The sequence below is a fragment of the Acomys russatus genome, chromosome 28 (assembly GCF_903995435.1).
Source record: "Acomys russatus chromosome 28, mAcoRus1.1, whole genome shotgun sequence".
NCBI lineage: Eukaryota > Metazoa > Chordata > Mammalia > Rodentia > Muridae > Acomys > Acomys russatus.
Window position 1 is genome coordinate 244,474 of NC_067164.1, and position 19,853 is coordinate 264,326.

At 40.5% G+C, this 19,853-nt stretch overlaps 1 protein-coding gene across 1 annotated transcript in view; it reads right to left on the minus strand.

The window, feature by feature from the left end:
* Window positions 1-3,625: 3,625 nt before the first annotated feature.
* The window catches only part of Corin (corin, serine peptidase), a 247,726-nt gene continuing 231,498 nt past the window's right edge, over window positions 3,626-19,853 (minus strand). Inside the window, exons 20-22 of the mRNA XM_051170139.1 lie at window positions 7,341-7,612; window positions 5,039-5,172; window positions 3,626-3,920 (exon numbers count right to left, since the gene is read on the minus strand). Coding sequence (XP_051026096.1) covers window positions 3,726-3,920; window positions 5,039-5,172; window positions 7,341-7,612 — 601 coding nt within the window. The 3' untranslated portion in view covers window positions 3,626-3,725. The remainder of the gene's footprint in view (window positions 3,921-5,038; window positions 5,173-7,340; window positions 7,613-19,853) is intronic.

Here is a 19,853-nt window from a genome sequence, read left to right on the forward strand (position 1 = left end):
TTTACCTAGTGTTCTCCACATTCTTGGTGTGGAAAACCAACACCATGTCTGTAGTTGTATACCTGTGTGTACATTAGGGAAGTGGAATGTTTGATTTGGGGTCATAGGTTGTTTTTATGAAACTTTTTAGATCTTCGTAAGGGAATTCTAATTGCCTTATAAATGCAAACATTATCAAATAAATTTATTTGAAATATATTTATTTTATAGGTGAGTCTCATGCATTTGAAAAACACTTTAAGCAAGGTCCAGCTGAATTCTCTTTAAGAAAAAAAAAAGTACTTCTAAAACTTGTTCATTAGGAAAACTCATTAATTTGAAGACAAATTCCCAAGAGCCTTTTGTTTCTCATGAGAAGAGGCCTTTGTTCTCCAACTGGAAGTGTTTAGCATCCTTCTTTGTCATTTGAGCATTGTGATGAAGGAGAGGGGAGAGAAGAAGGCTGGCGTTCTCAACAGCACCAGGCTGCCTTCTGCTCTGTTTACTGTTAAGCGTAGACACATGATCTCCCTTGTACAGATGTTGTCAACCAGGGAACAGACAAATCGATTATGAAACACAATCAGCTGAGCCTACGGAGTGTAAGCAACTTCTGAGCCATAAAACCAACTGTGAGACAGTCATCCTCAAAACAGTCTTTCAAGGACCTCTTGAGAGTTCAGAGTGTAACAGTGCCTGACAATTTGACAATGTTGTGTCCTCTGCAGAACGAGGAACGGGGTGAGTGGGAATTCTTGAGGCTGTTGAAAAAATTAACACATTAAGGGTGGAATTTCTGTCGAAGGTTTTCTGCCATGAGAAATCAAGGATGCTGGCCCCACTTAGTACTTAGAAGCTAGTTTACTTCAGGTCAGTCAATTTGCCACTGTGAAGTCATGTGCTCTTGTTGAAATAGTCCAATATGTCAACGTTCATCTGACAGCTGTCACTTACCAGGCATCTAGAACTCCCTTCATGAACCTCTATGCTAAAGGCTGGTGGCTATCTACATCAAAGTCTTCTAAATTTATTCTCAGAGTGTAACTGTTACCTGCTATGTACTACCCAAGTCACTTTCTGTACCTTCCTGGTATCATTGTTAAATGCTATTTTCATATAGACTGACTTCCAGAACTATCACAATCCCACGTGGCAAAAGAAAGCTGCCTTCCACTTCCCTGAGATTTTTAAAATAAATTATTTAATAAATAATATTCACTGAAAACTGTCATCACTCTCTGAACCCTGCTGTAATGGATGCTAGCACTGAGAAATGCCAAGGCATGCCTTTGTCAGAATGCTGTTTGGGCTTCTTTGTCTGTGGGGAAAATCACTTGCTATCAGATTATCTATCATAGCGATAGCAACAGGAAATCAACCCTTGATGTCATCATTTCCAAAGTAAATGTTAAAGAGATACTCCTATGCACATAAAAACTTTTAACCTAAAGCTTAAAGGAACATGAGTAGGAAGGAGTATGTAGAAGTCCATTTCCAAGACGTGAAAGCACTGAATGTTTCTATCATGGGGATGTAACCTTATATCTACAACTCCAAAATCCTCACAACTTTGTTCATACATTAAGTCCAAACTCAATGTGATGTATAAATCTGAGACTTTATATAAAGTATGTATATACTTTATGCAATTATTTAGGTGCCTTGCTCAAAAGTATTGCTACATTTAATTACTTGGTGATTAGCTATTTTCTTTAATTAAAAAAATTTTTGAAACAAACCAGGCCACTGGGCTGAGATGATTTCAGATCTCTGTAAAGTTTTTAAAAGGTTGAATTTACAAGAGAATAACAATTTTATACAATATTAGCAAGTGTGATCTGTTGTGTTTTCATATTAGGATATTTCACCAAATTTTGCGGAATCCAAGAAAACAAATAATAAACAGTATGGGATATGATTTTATTATAAAGGGTTTCTAAAGAGTAGAAACGCTTGCAGAATGCACTACTCTTGTTCTCTTGGCAGGGTTGATGTTTTCTAGGTATTCTGTGAACGACACTCTTAGCAGCTCATCAGACTAATGATGAAGTTCTTACTAGTCTAAAAGGTCAGATTCCTATGAGAGTGAGTCATACAACATGTAAATGTTGGTTGGCAGGAAACCACAATGCGACTAGAGGGATATCAATTTTCCTGGAATTTAGCCTCTATATGCTATCCATACTCCTCAAGAAAAAACAAAAAAGATTATACGATTTTATTTGAATTCAGAATTTTTTAAACTAAGTCTAATATGGACAATTTACTCGATATAAGTTCACCAAGACTAAAAAATGTTTTATTAATCATGTGCCAACAATTATAACAAAACTAACCAATGATCTTAAACCTTCATACAGTCGTGACCACAGTACAATGGCTTGCTATACACTCTTTGTGACAAGTTCCAGGACAAGAGGTGAATAACATGGAAAGTAAGGGTTCAAACAACTTTTTGCTCTTGAACTATATTGACATTTACAAAAGAGTACAAAATACACATATAAAATTGCAGGTAGTCCCTGTTTGGAATGCTGAGGCAGTCTGTTTGCTGGTGAAGTTAAGTAGTGCATACTACTTGTTAAAAAAAGGCATTTGGATATGACATAGCTGGTTTCTGGTTAATTAAATTAGGTATAAATGAAGGTTTGTCTTTTGAAGCCTTTTAGTGGAAAAAAATTTTTAACCACTAACTGCTTTGGAAGTTGATTTGCATAAAGTGGCTCAGTGCTTAAAAGCATCTTTAAACTTAGTTTTAATTATTAGTGAGGCAAGATGGCAACACCAGATGTTAGACATCAGGAGGGGAAATTGCAAAATGTTATTCTCCACGCAACATTTTGCTGCACTTTGAAATTTATTTCTGTAACTTTTCTGGTTTGGACAAACAAAGGCAGACTAACTTTCAGATCTAAATGAGTATGAGATATCATTTAATTATTTTCATTTTAGTTTGCTTGTTTTGCAAACGATTTCCATAAGGATCGATCTTGTTGAAATTTCAATCATCAGACATATACTGAAAATCCCCAGTAATGGGGAAGGTTCTATGGAGATCCTCCATGAAGTTACAATATTAATATGAACACAGAAAGTATAGAATTATACTTCTGCGTGTTACTTTTGTTGGCTAGAGAACTTTACATTCTGTATGACTTGTAACTCCAACCGTCTAGATCAATACTGTGGGTCTTGTCTCTGTCTTTCATAATTTCTTCAAATTATTTAAAAGAGTATGGTAAATAATATATAAGCATGTACACTATCTTAGCTTTTTATGAATTAAAAGTCAGTCTCCAAGGTACTTTCTGAAATGTACCCCGCTACGCTACTGTGCTTGAGCAGAAACTGGAGTCTATCTGTCAGCGTGTATCTGCGTGGTGTGTGTGTGTGTGTGTGTGTGTGTGTGTGTGTGTGTGTTAGTATGAAAAGGAACTTCCTGTACCTTGTCACCATAGAGTTCCAAATGCTGTCTCTATGGAGTTGAGAACTTCAGACTGTGATCAAGGTTAGCCTAGCAAAAGAACAAAACTGACTTTGCCCTGTGCTTTTAAAAGAATTCATGGAACTAATGAATGGTAAAGTTGAAACGTTAAATGCCGAGTGAAACTGCTCTCACACAAACAGATCATGTAGGGCACGTTGAGCATCCTATCCGTGTGAAGTCTGCTCATACAGCCCTTGGCAGGACAGTCTTCATGGTCAGGAGGGCCATTCTTGGTGTAGGTTTTGGGCCAAGTCTCTGATTATCCTCGGAATTCCTTTTGGAGAAAGGTCTGGACATATATTTGTCTTTGAATCCATTCCACAAAGTAAGACACATTGCTGTACACTCCAGGCCCCAAAACCTTGGAAAAGCAGACGGAACCCCACGAAGTCAAACCAAATAATGTCCACTGTCCTCTGGGTCGCTCGCAAACCAGAGGCCCACCACTGTCTCCCTGCAAGGAATAGGAACTGTTGTTAGTCATGGGCTTTCAGAGGTCTAGTGTGAGGCTGCCATCCTAAGGGTGCAATAAAGCCCAAATCAGCTTAACTGAGTTGGAAAATCTCAACAAAGTTTTCCATGGTAAGCCTGAGAGGGCTTCTGCTACCCACTGTACAAAGAGAACTTTCCAATAAACATGATGGATTCTGAGCTTTAAAGGGATTGATGCAGTTTGTAAAGGGATTTTTGTTCTGTCTTGTTATGAGATCAGAAGAGTCTCAGTGACTTCCTACATATAACAGAATGTCATAATTTTTTTAAAAATCCCTTTATGCATCAAAACTAATTATCTCAACAATTTTATATTTTAAGTTGGATTGATCTTATAAAAGTAGGAAGTACCCAAAATGGAAAATGAAAACATCCTTCCACTAATCAGTTGTACAAAATATTCCTAAATGAACCATCACAAATGCCACTTAATTATGTTATCATAATGACAAACTTGGTTTATCTCTGCTTCATAGAAAATCTGAGGAGTCTGACCACTCCAAAGTGGCAGAAGAGCAGTGTGGCAGACCCACTGCCTGCTCCTCTCTTGCCGACTTTGTGCACTTGCCCATTTGAACCCCAGAGACAGTTCAGCACAACAGGTGATGGTTGTTGATGTAGATGAAAAGGCCCATTCCTACACTGCTTAAGAGACATGTTTTGCAGATTGCCAGGGCCATACACCCTGTCTGAGGCTAGGAGCAGTGACATTGGATGGGTTGGTAATCAAATGAGAGGAAGTGTCAAGCAATGTCAGGGTGGTCACAATGGAGACAGAAGTCCTTTCACACACTTTGGGAGCTGGGGTGCCAATGTATGTCCTACCTAGCGATGTCCTCCAGTGTCCCCCTACTGCTTAAGGCAGTGGATTTGAAGCTGTGTTTCCTTTTGCCTCTGGTAGTTAGGCTCGTCCTAGCCACCAAAATGATCAAAGGAGATGGATTGACTCAAATGTCCTCCAGGCAGTGATCAGTTTTCACAGTGTTACTCAGGGACTACACATGACTTGTGGTCAGCCTTGGAAGCTCACCAAAGTCATAAGGGGATCCTGGTCACTTGCAGAATTGGAAGGCAGCTTACCATGCATGAGTCCACAGTGCCGGACTCGTAGCCAGCACATATCATCCGGCTGGTGATGGTCTTCATGTCAAAATAGGACTGGCATTGCTGCAGAGGAATGATGCGGACTTCCCCCTCCTGCAGCTTAAAGGGCACTACATTCAAAAAGGAGAAAATGTGCAAGAGTATAAAAGTGACCAGCAAAATACAAAATGGACAATATTACAAGAATATTTTCATAATACCTAGGAACCATATCTTTCCTCTTAGATATAACCTTAAGGGGAAGACTTGTTTGAAACCTAAATATTTTACTTACAATGTTGATAGCAATCATTTAGTGAAACTTTATTATTATTATTATTATTTTTAGTGAGGCTGACTGTTTAAATAAAAGGTTCTCAACCTGTAGGTCCCAAACTTTTACCCCTTTACAGAGTTGAATATCAGATGTCCTGCATATCAGATATTTACATTATTATTCATAACAGAAAAATTTATAATTATAAAGTAGCAACAAAATAATTGTATTGTTGGGGGGGTCACCACAAGATGAGGACCTGTATTAAAGGGTCACTGCATTAGGAAGGTTGAGAACCACTGGCTTGTATTTTCCCCTTGTTGTGTTCTATGGAGAAATATCAGCTATGATGATGAGAAGGGGGACATCAAAGCAGGACTTCTAGTTCAGCATAGCTGCCCTCTCTAGGATTAGAGAAAACTTGCTGACCCTCACAGGGAGGGGCCCAGCTCACATGTGCTCCTGCTACCCTTGTTCTGATGTGGAGCCTTTTATCCTGGAGGCCGTGACAAAAAGACTTGAAAAGGACAATATCATTTCTTACTTACAATAGATGGAAGATATGGTTTCTGTCTTGCTTAAAGTTTCTCAAGAATAATAGTGGCTGTCTTCAAGCAAAACATCATAAATTTTACTTGCACATTCTAAAATATCCTACAGGTTGTTCTTTGAAGCAGTGATGGGGGAAGGAGTGCTAATAATAGTCATTGTTTGGGAAAAAATAAATGTGATGCAGGACACGCTTGACAAGTCACCAGAAGGCTGGAAGCGAGCACAGCAGCCAACACTGTACTGCGCACTAGGGTAGACAAGGCTCATGTCAGAAGCATCTTCTGGGCCACAGGGCATTTCCTCTGTGTGACAATCTTGTGTACTCTGGTATCCTCTCATTCTTTCTGTGGAAGGCAAGAGACTGGAATGGCTAAGGTCAATCTGAGCTTCCAGAATGAATTCATTTGCCTGTTCTTCATGGTATCCCCTCACTGCCACGTATGCTCTGTGGTACCCTATTACTATGAGTTTATATAGATATTTTGTAAAGAACACAAATAGGCACTATGAGGTATATTCCACTCATTTTGTTACAATACTAATCATGTTTTTTTAAGCAACTTGTATAGGAATGGTGGCATTACAAAGCAATATTGCCTTCAAAATTCTTACAAGAAGATCCTCTTTAGTCATTGATGTCTATAAACATTTCCTTCCCATCATTTTTTCAATCATATAGAAAAGAACTTAGCTGAAAAAAATCAGATGAAATTTCAAGAAGGAAACAAGTTTCTTTAAACTGGTGTTCTTATAGTTACTACCAAGGTGCTAGGAGCCTAATATTCACCATCATTCAGAGACGCATGGCCCGCTCCTGCAGCTGTTGTAACAAGTTGTTGACTCAGTTCTTATTCTAAACCTTAAATAAGCCCAACTACAAGTAAATGCCCTTTAGAGAGGTCAATAGTAAGTGGTAACATTTTTTTCTATGTGTTTTGTGTTCAAGCCACTTTTTCCAATCCTAATTTAAAGAATTTAAATACTAGCTGTGATGTGTATCATGACTCTTTATAAAGAATGTGCTGCGCATGTAGATGAGAACAAACCAATTGCAGAATTGAAAATGATCGTGTCTCTTGACTGTAAAATGGACTTGCCTGATTATTCCATACAGTCTTTGAGAAATTCTGCCAAGAGAGAGCCCAAGCCGTTGCTCTCTAGAGCAGCGTGCCTGGCAGGTCTCACCTTTCATGGAAGGTCCAAAAGATTGGTAATAGCTCCCTGGAGAAAGAGTCAGAGCTGTGGGAAGGGTGTTAGCTTTTGCATGTTAGGTAGACAGGTCTATGTGCTATGATGGATTGCTCATCCTTGCAATTGGCTCAGAAGGGAGAACATAGCACAGTCTAAGTATTCACCCTGTGTGGCTGTGTTTTTACAAGTGAAATAGGAAACCATAGCCAAAGGCCAGAAGGAACCCTAGTGCTTTTCATCTATGAGCTCAACAAGCAATCGCAGGTGACCCTGGCTTACTTTTGTTGCCCATGTGGCCCCAGCCTGTGATATAGCAGTACGTGTCTGGTTCTAGAAACTCCTCCGGGCTGGGTAAGCAGACAGGTCTGACATAGCTTGTCTCATTGATATCATCGCTCAGCTCCACTATGCTGATGTCATAGTCCACCACCGCTCGACTGTACCGGGGATGTAGCACGATCGTCTTAACAAAGCGGGTCTGCATGAAGACTGACGGATGGTCCAGGTTGTTTATGCCAAATACCACTTTCCACAAATCAGCATCTTCTCTCCTAAAACAGTCCAAGAGTACCTTCAGCTCCATCTGCTTCGATTGTACATGCTTTTAAAAGTAATTTTGTATATAGACAATGGCTACTCCTATTCCTGTCCCCTAATACAGTCACTTAAGAAGTGTCACACAGTGGCCTGAGGCATGAATAGCTGAGTGCTGTTAGGAAGCAAAGCTCAGACGTCTCTTGTTATTCCTTTAATTAATTAATTTTTATCTGTTTGTTTTGTTTTGTTTGTTTGTTTGTTTGTTTCAAGACAGGGTCTCTCTGTGTATCCTTGACTGTCCTTGAATCACTTTGTAGACCAGGCTGGCCTCGAACTCGCAACGATCCACCTGCCTCTGCCTCTCCAAGTGCTGTGATTACAAGCATGTACCAAGCCTGGCAATTAAATATTTCTTAATAATGGAATGCTTCACAAATATGCATGTTATCCTTGTGCAGGCTTGTGGTGCTAATCTCACATGTATTGTTGCAATTTTAAGTAGCAAACACAAAGCCTTTTTGAATAGGATTTCCTTTTTTCTTTCTTTCTTTTGGTGGGGGGTTGTTTGTTTGTTGTTTGTTTAGTAGACCAGGCTGGCCTTGAACTTACAGAAATCTGCCTACTTCTGCCTCCCTAAATGCTGGGATTACAGGCATGAGCCACTGCACCCAGCTGAACAGGATATTGCTGAAAATAGAATTTGTGTGGTCTTTGGAGCAATTACCTGACATTTTATTTTACAAATATTTTATAATATTTTATAATATAATATGTTTATAATATAATAATGGCAATTAAAAGTTAAGAGAAAGAGAGAGGAGCAAGGGTGAAGGTTTAAAAAAAAAAAAGAATGGGGGGGGGGGTGGGGGGGGGGAGCCAAGAGTAAAAGGTTCTTCCAAGAAAGAACAAATATTTCAGGGAAGGTTCAAGTGTTCAGGGACACTATTTGTAAATTTCAAGGTCAGGGTTTTAAACGCCCACTTACAAACCCCAAAGGCCAATCTCAGGTTGCATTTTGGAGGAGCATTTGTTATCAATAGTTTAGACTATTTTACCTTAAAATTAGCTTTCTTCACTAAATTCATAGGTCTTACCAGGCTTTAGAACTCCCTCCAGTCTTGTGAGTTGCTCCCCAGCCCCTGCTCATCTTTTTCTTCTGGGTCCCTCATCCACCCACTTGGTGTCAATGTTCACATGCTCTGAGACCCCTCTTTAGTATTCGCTATGCATTCCACACTCCCTTAATGATTTCTCGCAGCCCAGTGGTTTTAAATACACCATACCCTGGTGACTCCTGAGAGTATATCACAAGCTAAGTTCTCTGATCTGAGTCACAAACTTGACCCAATTGCCTATTAAACACACTCACTTGGTTTGATAATAGCCAAGACCTGTAAAGGGTGGTCTACATGTTTAAGCATTCAGAATTTTTAGAAATCAAATACCTCCAGTCACCAGTGACTAACTGAACCACTTATCTCTTAAACCCACTATTGAAGGCAACAGAAAGTCCTCTTCACCCCTCCTTTCAGTGTGTATCCTCAACCTTGCTATCCTACCTTCCCTACTGTTCTCTGCTTAGGAACCTGCTTTAATGTCCTTCTCATGGTTTTCATTGATATCAGTGGCATTTGGTGTTAGTAGGTCTACTTGTCTGCTCTCTATAGTGCCCTGTCCCACCCACACAGAGTTATATATCAGTGAAAACAAGAATTATGTTAGTTACTTTCACATTCCTGTGCCCATACTACAAACAAAGGGTAAGTGAAGGCAGATTTCTTTTGGTACATAGTTTCAGAGGATTTCAGTCTGCTGTTGTAGGGTAGGCATGGTATCAAAGGCATATGGTAAAGACTCCTCACAGTATCACAGTTCAGAAAGCAGAAAGCAAGGGTGGAGCCAGAGGCCAGGCTATTACAGCCACAGGCCATCCACTTCTAGACCCTAACTCGTAAAGAGTCCACAGCCCTCCAATACAGCACTACAAGCTGGAAGAGGAAAAGTGTTAGCTTAGTTTCTCTACAAGAAACATGATGGAGAAAATTTTTCAACTGAGGTCCCTCTTTCAAGACAACTCTAGCTTGTGTCAAGACGACAAAAACAAAACAAAACAAAAGGTACTTCCTCTAAATTATTTCTAAAACATTATTAGTTGACTCTAAACACGTAAACAAAGTCTTTTTTTTTTTTTTTTTTTTTTTTGATGACTTCATGCCCTCCTCTTTTTACAGACCCTTGTTGTCCAGAGTGGACAGCAGTCAGAATTGTGGATATTTGTTGGATAATAGAGTTAAGGGGCTAGTCTTTATGTGGACACTCCCTAATACTATGATACAAGGAACTAGCAGGGGAGGCAGAGGCAGGCAGATTTCTGAGTTTGAGGTCAGCCTGGTCTAAAAAGTAAGTCCAGGCTACATAGAGGAATCCTGTATCAGAAAAAAAAAAAAACTTCTGGTCAAATCAGCTGAAGTAGATTGATTTCATTATGTAAACCAGCATTTATTATGCCAGAGTAAACATGGAATCATTTGGAGAGATATTGAACTATCAACCACTTCTTTAGACATGTACTTAGTCATTTGATTGGAAATTAGCATGGGAAGGCTCTCCTGGCTTTGGTAAATAGTCAAGCTCAGTTCAGTACCGTTAGATCCTTTACCCGAACTCCACTAAACAGCTCTATACAGCTCATACATTCTGTCCTTTTATGATTTGTGTTAAAGAAATTAATGTCAAAACTACAAAATGATGCCATAGATTGGATACAATAGATACAGATAAATTAAAATTTTTCTAGGCCAAGTACTGTGCTAGAGATTACAAGTCAGAAAGGCATGACTTCTACCTAACACATATTATAGGATCAAGAGAAGATGACCAATTCATGAACTGACTATAATAAATTTGGAGGAAGTGTTATGTCCTGGGCATGACAAGATAATTTTGTTTTATTACATAGTGCTGCCATTCAAAGGGCATGCCTTGCCTCCTGTCTTCTTTTCTTCCTTTCTCCAGCCTTTGTTTCTTATTTCTTCCTACTCTACCAGAGTAAAATTACATAACCACTGAGGACATGCCATATTCACATGGCATGTTATTGTTAAGACATCTGAAACCAACAATATTTTTTCAGATTGATTTATTAAATACTTCATTAGACACTTCTGATCCCAGAACCACAACAACTTAGCTCTAGTTGTTGCAGAAATTCATCCTCTACTTCAGTCATAAGCAATATTTAAAGTAATTTAACATTCTTAATTATTTGTTATAAAATGGAATAACATCAAAATTCAGTATTTAATTGTATTGGGGATAGTTTAAAGCTAACAGTAAAACACAGAGGTCAATAAGTCCAAAAACTGTTACTAACTTACATTCAGTAGTCTTGCTACACCGATGAGCATCCTTACAGCATTAATGTCCACCAAGAGCAAGAAAAATGACAAAGTAGGTAGAATTATTCCTTTCTGTTTTGCTATGCATATAATATAAAATATAAAGTGCTTCTTATTGTTTTTCCTTCACAACTGCAGAAAAAGAACCAAGAAAGCAGAAAGGGCTTTCCGAAGTAAAGGAGAGGTATATGAGTGGCCGGTTAATTTCATTATGTAGACCAGTCATTTTTCATGCCATGGTCAACATGATGGAAAGTGAGTCAGGAATGAGGGCAGAGACAGCCCTGTCTCTAGGTGGACAAGGACAGGAGGAAAGAATTCTAGGCTAGTCAGTCCCCACTCTCCACTCAACTGTGGAGAATGTCCTGTCCATTGGCTAGATCTGGGTAGGGGTTCGATGTTTACTGCACATACAGTCCTTGGCTAATGCCATAGTTTGAGCAGAACCCCTGGGCCCAGATCCGCCCCTATATTTGACCACATCCCCTGGATGGGGAGGCCTGGTGGCACTCAGAGGAAGGATAGCAGGCTACCAAGAAGAGACTTGGTACCCTATGAGCATATACAGGGGGAGGAGGTCCCTGTCAGTCACAGTCATAGGGGAGGGGAGTAGGGGGAAAGCGGGAGGGAGGGAGGAATGGGAGGATACAAGGGATGGGATAACTATTGAGATGTAATATGAATGAATTAATTTAAAAAGTTAAAAAAAAAGAAATAACAGCAGTAGTGAGATAACATGCATGTGTTGGGAGGGTCCACGGTGGTACTAGATGAGGCTGGCTTCCTTGCAGGCATATTTCAACCCTAACTAGTGCGGCTTGCCAAGTACTCAGCTTGCCTTTCCTCATCGGTGAAAGGAAGAGGGGAAAATCAAGTTATCACCAAATTTGTGGGCCTTTGTCTGTAGGCAGAGAAGGAAAAAAAAAGAATTCTAGGCTACATGGATGCCACATGAATCTCCTATCAGTTAAAAAGTAACCAGTGACAAACACAAGTTAAAATCAGGATACGACGAGCCAAGCATATAAATGTAAAACCACAGCATTTCCCATTTGGACTCCAAATGTCAAAGCAGGATCGAAAAGTGCACCTTCTGTAGTGATACTTGTGCACTCTCTGGGTCTAAGAGCCCAGAGGATTGCTCTGATGGCAAACTGCTTGCTTTGTAAGCAGGAGGACCAGAAGTAGACCCCAGAATCCACACTAGGAGAAAACATGGTCACGTGCATTTGTAAACTCAGCTGGGAAGGGGAAGACAGGCAGCTCTAGTGAAGGTGGGGATTGCTGGTGAGCCAGCCTGCTCTACTTGGCAGGTTCCAGATCACTGAGAAACCATTTCAAGCAAAAGTGCATGGCATTTAAGGAATGATACCAAAGGTTATTGTCTACCTGACTCCTCTCTCTCTCCTCTCTCTCTCTCTCTCTCTCTCTCTCTCTCTCTCTCTCTCTCTCTCTCTCTCTCTCTCTCACACACACACACACACACACACACACACACACACACATCTCTCTCTCTCTCTCTCTCTCTCTCTCTCTCTCTCTCTCTCTCTCTCTCTCTCTCTCTCAGTCTAAGATCGAGTAAGGAGGCTCAGGTAAAACCAGCAGGCAGCCAATGACCCACAATGCAAATAGCTCAGGAAGCTGCTAGTTCACATCTTACTCCTTTCATTCTTCCTGCAGATATACTTCATTTCATGTAATTCACCTCTAAGGTCAAATGTATCCATGCTTATACTGTTACTGTATATGAATACACGTGATAAAGGAGACATAGATGCTGTGATTTCAGTGTTCAAACTCCCAGATATGAACTCTAGTGAAGGGAAGCCTTCACTGCAGCATCTACTTCTGGATGGAATAACCTTTCACTTTGGTTTGCAATTTGCCACATTCAATTCTGGTGCTTAGATATGAAAATATGACTTAATTATGTTATTCAAAAGCACCTTGGAGTTTTTATACGTTGTAGTGCTGGAGATTGAACCCAGGGCCTTGTGGACACTAGCAAGCACTCTACCAGTGGCCACCCTCCTCACTTTCATCTACTCACATTTATAGACATTTATCATCATTTTATTCTTTTTTATTGAAAAATAAAATCATTCATATTACATCTCAATTGCTATCCCATCCCGTGCATCCTCTCATTCCTCCCTCCTTCCTACTTTTGCCCCATTCCCCTTCCCTATGGCTGATGGGGACCTGCTCCCCTTGAATATGATGCTAGGGTATCAAGTTTCTTCTTGGTAGTCTGCTATCCTTCCTCCAAGTGCCATCGGGCCTCCCCATCAAGGGGACATGGCCAAATAAGGGGCATCAGAGTTCGTGTGAAAGTCAGTCCCCAGTCTCCACTTAACTGTGGAGAGAATATTCTGTCCCTTGGCTAGGTCCGGGTAGGGGTTTGATGATGACTGCACCAATTGTCCTTGGTTGGTGCCATAGATCAAGCAGAACCCCTGGGCCCCGATCTGCCCATCATAGTGTTCTTCTTGTAGGTTTCTAGGACTCTCTGGATCCATCTATTTCCCTATCTCCTATATTTCTCTCACCTTAGGATGTCCTCACCACTATCCCATTTTCCTGGTAAGTGAAGACTTTCATGAGACATGCCCCCTGGCCTAGTGTCCAGATATAAGTGAGTATATACTATGTGAGTCTCTCTGCTTCAAGGTTAGCTCACTCATTATGATCATTTCTAGTTCAATCCATTTGTCCACAAATTTCAGAAATTCCTTCTTTTTAATAGCTGAGTAGTAATCCATTCTTCTACTGAGGGGCACTTAGGCTGTTTCCATGTTCTGGCTATTATGAATAAGGCTGCTACACCATTATATTCTTTAAGACACAAACTATTCTAGCCTTTGTTGTTTCTAGTTGGGCTTTGACTACTTTATATGAAATATTTTACCAATTTAACAAAGGAAAATTGATACACATAATTAACAAGTATAATCAAATCCATCCTACATTACAAAATTTAACCCACCACAGCTAGCTGGTGGTCTGGAGCCAATTTGAAGGTAACTAAGTTTACAATAAGCAAAAACACATCTTTGCTGTTCTAAAAATCTTAGGAAATTCTTCTTTTAACATTGTGCTCTGTCATTAGTTCCATAAAATTATTGTCTTCAGAAAGGGAGCCTAAAATTTAACCTAGGGTGATTGATAGGGAAATGCAGGAAGAGGCAAGGTGTAGGTTATGGGAAAAGTGTAGCAGCCATGAAGTCTAGCTCAGAGCCTTCCACCTCCTGGCACCAGCTAATCACTGCCATATTAAAATGCATGATCCAGGGTATCTGACCTCCTAGCTGTTCAAGGAAGACCAAAAATGTAGGTTTTCTGCAATACACCCAGATCCAAAGGTTAAATAGAGGTTTTTAAAAGAAAATTAGATTCATAGTCTAGATTATCCAATTGTGTAGGAGCTTTATAATTTTCCAAGTGTTTCTACAGATTATTGCAAGTGGTCCTCATCATATCTCCTATGAGAAATGTATAGGAATATTTAGTGGCAAGTCACGTAAGTCATGGAGATGGTGATAGGAACTAATGGGGTCAGAAAGCTGGTCCCTTGAACACCTACACCACACATTGTCTATTCAACGCTGAAGCAGACAATAGCATCCATAGATATTAGCTGAGGAGCTAGGAAAGAAAAATTTGTCAGGTGAATGGAAAATCATTGTGGTACGATGGCAGATGGCAAAGGAAGATACTGTCTTGTTGAGTGTATCTTCCAAGTGTGATGGAGGTCAGCCACCAGTGATCAAATTATAGATAGTGAAGAGCTCTGTAAGGCAAGGACCCTGAGAAACTAACAGGACACTTCACACACACACGCGCGCACACACACACACACACACACACACACACACACACACACGCATGCATGCACGCGCACACATGTTCCTTAGATCTTTGGCAGTTAGACTTGAGAGGATTGTGAAAAGGGAAGAAAGGAAGAAAGAAGATATAACAGGAGGGAGGGAAGGAGGCAGGGAGGGAGGGAGGGAGGGTGGGAGGGAAGGAAAAGATAGCATCATACTGTAGCCATCACAGAATCCCAAAGCCCATACAGCTCAGTAGAAATAGTAGCATTCCTTGTCTGTATTCTGCCATCACAAGTGATCACAGTATGAAGGGGAAAGGAAGAATTACCTAAAAATTTAATGTGACTACATATGAATCCAAGTGCTGTGAACTTGGAGTCTGTCACAGAATGGCAGGATGCTACAGCAATTATCAAAAGTCTTAGCTGTAAAATGAGTAGGAGTTTGTTTCAAATGAAAAAACATAGGAAACGGAAATGGCTCTTCAGTGAAATTACATGCAGGCAGGGGGAGTGTGCTGTCTGTTACAGCTCATTTCAACTTAATAGATGATAACTGGAGGCCAGCAAAGTGCTTCATCTCCCTGCTTCCACCTCTCCATTCAAGAATGACATGCAGCCGATATCCACAAAACTCATCTTCTATGTGATTAATATGTGTGTGCTTAACACACTGTAGTACTGACCTGATGTACAGTTCCAAACATGGGATGAGTTGATGAGAGACGCTATATCTGGTCACTGAAGGACAGGAGGAATCAATAGCCATGTAAAGTAGGATGTTTATTACACATTTCAATGGGCATCTTTTCTAAGCAGTCGTGTGTGTGTGTGTGTGTGTGTGTGTGTGTGTGTGTGTGAGAGAGAGAGAGAGAGAGAGAGTAGTGGTGGTAGTGGTAGTAGTAGTCATAGCAGTAGTAGTTGATGGTGATTGGGAGAAAAGGTAAAATGGGCAGGAAACACAAACTTAAATCTACTAACAATATTTGATATTTAAATATGTAACACTTAACACTCATATTTTCTCAAATAAGGCATATAATTGGATCAGGAGCTAACAACACATAAGAAAGCCAGGCAGTGGGCCCTGGAACATTCATTCAGTGGTCCCAAAATAAGTGAAAATGGAAAAAGAAAAGAAAATGGTAGGTTGTGAAAACAAAAATATAAGCCAAAAGATCTTTCAGTATTCCAGAATAAAAAGAGATAAAGTTATTTCAAGAGAGACACAGTGATACAATGGTAAAGCACATTCCAGTTAGCTGAAACTGAAAACTCACTGCTGGCTTTGGCTAGGTGGAAATCATTACCAAACTCCAGTAAGCATCGTTTTTTGCTAGCCTTGATGACAGCACAACTATCCCAGGCACTGAGGTATGAAAATGGAGAGGGTAACCACGGCAGACATTTTAGTGTCTTCCAATGGGCATTGATAAAAACAGAGCAGTAGTTGAAGATGGAAGTGAAGGAAAGAGGGGATTTTTAAGTAAGTGTTGTTAAGGCACAGATGTGAGAGGAAAAATCCAGCTACCAGGGAGAAACTGATGCAGAGAAGAAATGATGTCGTCAGGAGTAAAGTCTATTCGAAACTATGAAAGGACATGACTGTTCTCAGTTAGAAGAGGCACATCCTTCACCATAGCAAAAGGCGAAATTGGAAATATGACCAGAGGTACAAGGAACATTGGGGAGCAAGGGGTTAGGATAAGATGAATGCTATGACAGCATCTCTACCATTCATGATATATGAGGTGAGGTCCATAGAGAGTAGTGGAGATTTATTGAGGCAAAAACTGTAAAATAATTAACTGTCTCTTCAGGTGAAAGCTGACTTTACTATCCATGTGTCCATTGCCTTAGCTAGATGCTCATTTGAGGCTCCTGATCATACATTTGACATGAGCTCAGTTAGCAATTGGATACATGATGTTCTCCAACAATGCTCAATGTTTCTGCCTCCAGTGTGGTGTACCAGAGTAGGAAGTAATGACACCGGAAGAAGTAAGTCTCTGTCTCTTCTGGTTCCGAAGGCTTCCCACTCACAGACATTCTTTTCCTGATTAAACTTTGCCAAACTAAATTTGCCTAAAGTTTTCTTTTAATCAAAAGTTAAAAGCAGAAGTGGAGAATTTAGTGTTGAAAATTCCAGAATTATGAAGATTGGTTGGTAACTGGGGGCCATCTATTATCTATATAATAAATATTTTGGTGGTAGTGGTGAGGGGAACATTAGAATGTCTCCAGAAGAGGCAGAGCAGTGGGGAGCATGGAGCCAGAATCTAGTCACCTGGGAGTTTTTAAAACCACATTTGCTTACTCTTCAGTAATGCTGAGGATAGTGCCACATAGGAGGTGTGGGTCCAAGGCTGAGAATGTCTGTGTTCGTAAGCATTTCTAATGATGGCAATGTATTAAGTTCTGCCAGAAGATGAAATGGATAAATAAATTGTGAATGACTGACCTAGTTCATAAGCACCAAGATGAAGTTGTAGTCCTTAAGGATACCACACAGCTCTCAGTAACTCCCTCTTTGGGTGGATTATAAAACTGTCAGATCAGAGGAGTTGACATTAAGGGCATGGTTTGCTCTTGGACAAATAAGAAAAGGAGCTTTCCCAACTTGGATTGAAAGAGTCTTGGTGATTATTAAAGACCCAATTGTTGTTGAAAGTCAGGCATGGCATTAATCTTTGCTTCTTTCTTTCTTTCCTATCATCTATCAATCAGTCTATCATTTTTAATTAAATTTATTTATTCACTTTACATGCCAAATGCAGCCCCCTCCCTCCTCTCCTCCAGCTCCTACCCTTCCACTCTTTCTCTATTTCCTCCCTCCCCTCACCATTAGAAAAGGGGAGCCCCACCCCATACCAACCCACCCCGACAAGTACAGTTGCATCAGTACTAAGCACATCCTCTTCCACTGAGGCCAGAAAAGGCAGCCCAATTAGCGGAAAGTGATCTAAAGGGAGGCAGCAGAATCCATGTCATATACAGTCCCTACTCCACTTGCTAGGGGACCCACATGAAAAACCAAACTGCCCATCAGTTACATATGTGTAGGGGGCCTAGGTCCAATCCGTGCATGCTCTTTGGTTGGTGATTCAGTCTCTGTGAGCCCCCATGGGCCGAGGTTAGTTGACTCTGTGGGTCTTCTTGTGGAGTTCTTGTCCCCTCTGGGTCCTTCTATCCTTCCCTCTACTCCCCCATAAGACTCCCTGAACTCTGCCTAATGTTTGTCTGTGAGTCTCAACATCTGTTTTGATCCTCTGCTGGGTGAAGCCACTCAGAAAACAGTGATGCTAGGCTTCTGTCTGGAAACATATCAGAGTAGCATTAGTAGTATCAGAGGTTGGCTTTCTCCTGTGGGGTGGGTCTCAGGTTGGGCCAATCATTGGTTAGCCATCCCCTCAATCTCTGCTCCATCTTTATCCCTGCATATCTTGTAGGCAGGGTGAATTTTGGGTGTAAGGTGTTATGGGTGGGCTGATGCCCCCTCTTCCTTCCACTAGAAATCCTGCCTGGTCACGAGGTGGCCACTTCAGTCTCCATGTCCCCTCCTGTTAGGAGTATCAGCTAGAATCACCCCCATATTCCACCAGGAGCCTATTCTGTCTATTTTTGAGTAATGTCCTGTGTGTTCTTAAGGACATGAAGAAAAAGATTACAAAATGTACTTTTCACCTTGGAGGTCTTCCTTCTATATCTGACAGAAAGCTACAGGGATGAGAACGTTGGAAGGTCCTATCAAAGAACAGATGTGATGGAACTATACAGGACTATAAAAGTTGGGGGTGGGAAGAGAAAGGAATCTAGGTAATGTGGGCAGAAATGCAAACATGCAGCCAAACTTCTGGACTGCCTGCTGCAGTAGAAATCAAGGCACTAGTGACATGACAGGGCTAAAGGATGTGTGCAGGATGACAGCTTTCCATGCAAGCTTCCTAGAAGCTTTGATCATTACTCACTGTGGGCTGGTCCAGGAAGTTCATCCTTCAGTCCTTCAAGGGTGAAGGAAGGGAGGGAATGGCCTGTTAAGTTACCACTGAGTTTCAGTCTTTTCCTTCTTGGAACCTCTCAAGTTGAATTGGTATTAAGGAATATGGAGCTCCATCTGGTTGACTTAGTATCTCATGGTTTTAATTTATGGAGCTCCATCTGGTCAACCTAGTATCTCATGGTTTTAATTTTTATTTGGTATTTTTAAGTACCTCTCTGTGGAAAGGCAAAGCAAGCTGTCTTTTCCCCAACCAATATAAATAAAAGAAACAGGATGAAAAGGCCCACAGATTGATCATGTTATGTCTTGCCAAAGGAAGGGGTCAGGATATGAAGTCAATCCCAATAATTGCAACAATTGAGGTCCCCAGAAGAAAATATGCTTTACAATTAAAAGTTCTGAAAAGCCTTCAGTGCCACTGGTGAGACCATAAAACAGAATTATGTAATGAGTACACAGTCAAACAGGGTCTTATTTGAAGTTGGGCAATAATTTCATATGGATGAGCAGGCTCCTCTTGACAGCACTGTTCAATTTTGGATTCTACCAAATTTCTTCAAGGTCTTTGGTATCATTTCCATGTCATGAATTATAAGCATACACTTATTGCTTTTTAAAGGCTCCCTTTCCTCCCTTGTACTAGATCCTCCTGTACAAGAGGAAACTTTGAATTAATTAAGCACATTGGGAGTCTTGCTCCCTTAAAGAGCCGTGGATTCATTTAAGTAATCACCTTTGATGAATTTGTTTTGTGAGCATAATAGTCTGCTTATTGTGGGCTACAAATCAGCACTGGAAAAGACATCTGGAAACATCTGGCCCCTTCTAGAGCAAGAACACTGCAGAGTATTTCTAGACATACTCTGGAGACCCTTCCAATCACTCTGGATCTCACAAATGAAAATTCTCAAAAGAAGGTACTGGCTGATACATACATAGTATTTTTCCCCAATAGAGTGATCAAATTTTATCACATTTTTCATTTGTCACATATTATGAATATTTATTTAAATGTTCATCTCTTTGGT